General features: G+C 39.2%; 1 protein-coding gene across 1 annotated transcript; it reads right to left on the bottom strand.

Annotated features, from left to right (window-relative positions):
• Positions 1-218: 218 nt before the first annotated feature.
• Positions 219-4,050, bottom strand: LOC124356870 (leucine-rich repeat-containing protein 4-like). The gene is given in 2 exon segments (XM_046808144.1): positions 219-1,754; positions 1,756-4,050. Coding segments are annotated over 2 exon segments (1,896 nt in total). The 5' UTR covers positions 3,472-4,050; the 3' UTR covers positions 219-1,574.
• Positions 4,051-4,367: the final 317 nt, after the last annotated feature.

Raw genomic sequence — 4,367 nt, 5'->3', positions numbered from 1 at the left:
TATAAAAGTAGGATGACAGAAATGAACGATTCAAGTCGGTATTATAACAACATAATAAGAACGAAATGTATTTAAAAATAAAGTAATTAGCATATAAATTCTGCAAGAAATTTATTACGAGGAACATTAAAATGTCTATGAGACACTTGCGGGAGATGATGTCTGTTACAAAAACATGTAGCAATATTCGCATAAACATTGCAGATTATCCGAGATTGGAGAGATTCGCCCAAGCGACTCCACACACTGTATGAATTATTCAGTGCTCTTGTAAAAACATTTCGCTGATTGATATTCATGCCAAAGTGGCAGCCGCTGGGGCCGAATACATTATTTTGAGTGGGGGGTTGGTTTTTGAGCGGGGGAAGTCCTTAATCCAGGCCCCAATAACACTCAACATACTCTCCCCACTAGGGTTCTCCACAGCTTAATTATTTCCCTCGATTTGCATGGCAGCCACTGAAGATGTTAATTGATAAGATGTTAATTGATTTGTCTCTAATTGAAGGTTTCAATATCATCTTGTGATGATGATAAATAGAAAACAGGTTGAAGTTTAAACCAGCCAGCCCATTTCGACAATATAAAGCATTGAATAAACTGAATTGTTTTGAGTGTGTTGTGGAATATAAATATGTAAATGCGGTGCAGGTTATTCATGTTCAAGTGCTTTTAAGGAATATATTAATTCTGTGACCCCAATTTTAATTGTTTTTTCTAATGATTGATAGTTGATACGATTGGCTTTTCATACTTAAAATATAATTTACATACAATAATATATTTGTATTTCTAGCTTTTGTTGTAGGTTGTAATAGTTAGGCAACCATAACACTCATCAACTTAATTATATCATTAATATACTTCTGCAGTAAAATAATTCTATTAAACATTTACTGACTTTACTGAACATACTAAATTCAATGAAAGCAATCAATTTAACTTTAACTTGTAAATTGATAATTTGTGTTCGTGTTCATGAGCATTGATCGCTACACAATTTATTTAACTCAAATTGTCAAATAATCAAAATTTTTTTTCAAATAATAGTGTATTTACATTTCAGTAAATTCCTAAAATTCTTAGATAATTGGATATCTTTTTTCGTTGAATAGTGCTAAAATAAAATTACAAAATAGTTTTAAAAAATGTTTCTTGTTTTAAAAGTCATAAATCTGATACAAGGATACAATATTTTTAATATTTGTTGTTGGTATGGTGATTAAACAATCATACAACGTATAAGTTTATATCTGAGTTTAAGCATAATCAGGTTTAAAAGAAATTGGGTGAAAATATTTTAAATGTTATTTTGATACGTTTAACTGCTAGTCTACTGTTAAATTACCATAATAGACTTTAGAAACTGTTTACGATTGTGAAATTAACGAAATAAACAAAATATAGTTTATCTTTGGACTATTCCGAAATCGTTAAGATTTCTGTTTTGGTTTCATCAGACTATTGGGACTTATCGCTAATATGAATTAAATATTAATTCATCACATACAAATACCAATAACGGTTGACTTTACAAGGAATCACAAATATAAATATAAAGAACATCTCTTACTTTATACATCAGTTCCACACCCTTCCTGATAGCCCTCGTCGGGGGAGTTCCTTGAAAGGACGCGTTTGAGAGCGGTTACTGGAGGAAGGACAGGCACACCACGCTGCCAGACCCGGAGGGTTTTAGCACTAGGATGAGGAGGATTTGTCGGGGAAACTCCAGGGACTTGACGTTGGAAGTATGGGCAGTCCATAGTCGGGTGGATATCCTTCTAGTGCTCTGGAGTAGTCTTCCTCGACGGACATGCCATCTATGATTGGCGTCTTGTCACTGGAATCGTACCCAAAGTTGGAACTGGAAGTTCTCTGCAAATCTCCGGGAACTCCTTGATCCCAAACTCCCGAAGGATACAAGGAATCATTGGCTCTTGAGTACTCACCACTGGAAGGTCTCTGTTGTAAAGAAGCCTCATCTTCATAGTCCGGCCTTTTAGTGTCATTAATCAGATCCGGATTTGAGGCAGGATTTGTAAATTGCTGGTTAATAATATTCCCAGTATAATTAGTGGAATATGACACTTCACTTCTCGGAGGTTTTTGGATTGGATTCAGATTCAACTCTGAAGGAACAATTTTCTTCTCCGTAAATCCAGCATTGTCTATCGTAACAGGTGAAGTTGGTTTTGCAGAACACCCAGCGTTGCCGTTTGGAATCGCTTCCATCTGAGCAGGAGTCTTAGTATCGACGATGGACGTTCTTCTGAGACGTATTAGAAGCACCAGAATTACCAAAAGTATGACCAGAATGAGTATTACTAATGCTGCACTCAACCCAGCAATCTCACCACTTCCTAGTGTAGCCATTCCTGCTATCCTTTGTGTTACATGCAAAGTGTAATTTGCTTCTACATTACCAGCTCTATTTTCAGCTAAACAGTTAAACTCACCAGAGTCGGATTCCTGAACATTTGTCAAAATTAATGTACTTTTCTTTTCAAAATTTCCACTCTCAACAATAAAAACTCTTTGGTAAGAACTGAATGCTGAATTATTTATGAGATGTCTACCATTCCAGTACCAGTTTATGTGGGCAGTTGGAATTGATTCAACTTTGCACACAATTGTCGCATTATCTCCAGCGGTAGCTTCAACATATCTTGAATCCAGGCGAATTTCGGGCTTGCAAGCAAAGTCGTCAATATCTAACTCGGCGAAGGATCGACCAAGTACCCTATCGGGTCCGCCTATACACGTCGGTGAAATTGGGTAAGGAATATTATTATCAGTTAGCCACAACTTGGCTTCTCTTAAATGACAGTCACACACCCAAGGGTTGTCATGCATTTCTATTTCGTGTAAGCGGCTTAATCTTTCAACCGTTTTAGGCCTCAATTCTCGAAGTCTATTTCCATTCAGTTTTAAAGTTTCTAAGAGTTCCACTCCCTCGAAAGCTTTGGGGGCTATAAACTGCAGTTGGCAATGAGACAGGTCAAGTTTTATGAGATTAGGAACAGTTTGAAAAGCATGACTTTCTACTTTTTGTATTGGATTATGAGCAAGAGTAAGATCTCTAAGAAAAGGAACGTCGTTGAAAGTGGAAGAGGGGATTGACGTAAGAAGATTGAATGATAAGTCTAACTCCACAAGATTTTTAAGACCTCGTAAAGCTTGAGGATCTATCTGCCCTATTTTGCAACTGCGAATGTAAAGTCTTTGCAAGTTGAGTAGGTTGATCCTGACAAAAGTGTCCCGAGGAAGAATTTGAAGGTTATTTCCAGAAACATCCAACACTTGAGTAGCAGGTTCAATATTTTCAGGAATCGTTATTAGAGCACGATCCAAACACTCAACAGCCTGCTTACCTCCTTTCCACTTGCAACTACAGACACTCGGACAGGATCCTGAGTTAGCGGCGACGCAGGTTGCTAGGAGCAAGACGAGGAACGTGATGCATGCCATCGTGGGAGTGAGATTATCGCAGGACGTAGTGGCGTGTGGAACAGCAATGCGGTACAGCCAGTAACACGCAATAGAGCATTGATCGAATAACAATGAGGGAATGTAGACAGGTGGAAACCCGGCTATCGAAGTTTCTCAGACTGATGTCGGCTAATTCAGGGCGAGTTTCTCCGAGAAGAAGCGCAGTCAACGGAGACGACCCACATTTACCGCTCCGCACCAAGAATCGGACCACTTTCTCTCAGCACCAAAAATTCTATTTCTTGTTTACAAACGGAGCACACAAATTAAAAAACGACAATATTATAAATTAAAAGCACTAGTGCAAATGAAAAAAACTTTTTTGAAGCCGAAGAAAAATTATAAAATTCATAGACAAAATAATAGTGTTAAAACTAGTCACATCGATAAGGAAGCGGCACCATCACTGTTATCCATAGGCACTGATGGGGCGGTCGACACAAGTCGGACACTGAAGAGCGAGGGGGCAGACCATCACATATCACACTGGTATTGATTGGGGGGGTCAAGCGGCACAAGCGATACAGACCAGGTCGCGTCAACGTCTCGGCAACAACTGAGTACTGAGGACGCTCCGAGTTAACACTGCCTCGAGCGGTGGCGGCACAAACTAACTCTCCCCCCTTCCCCTCACTCCCACAACGGTCGCCGATTTTTCACACCAAAGTGAGCCTCGTCGATCGATGCCCGTCAACTGGATACAGCTGATAGATGTATTCTTGAATGGATCACTTCGTAATTGCCTTCTCATTAGCTCCCACCCCGGTCCCTTTCAGGGACACCCCTCTCCTTCCCCGTAGTAGCGAGTCAACCCCCGACTAAGTACTTTGTTGGCTTGTTTTTGCTTCTGGTTTGACAGGGAATTTTATGTAGCA

This window comes from Homalodisca vitripennis, chromosome 3 (assembly GCF_021130785.1).
Source record: "Homalodisca vitripennis isolate AUS2020 chromosome 3, UT_GWSS_2.1, whole genome shotgun sequence".
NCBI lineage: Eukaryota > Metazoa > Arthropoda > Insecta > Hemiptera > Cicadellidae > Homalodisca > Homalodisca vitripennis.
The sequence above is the reverse complement of the archived record's forward strand: the minus strand, read 5'-3'. Positions and strand labels throughout refer to the sequence as shown.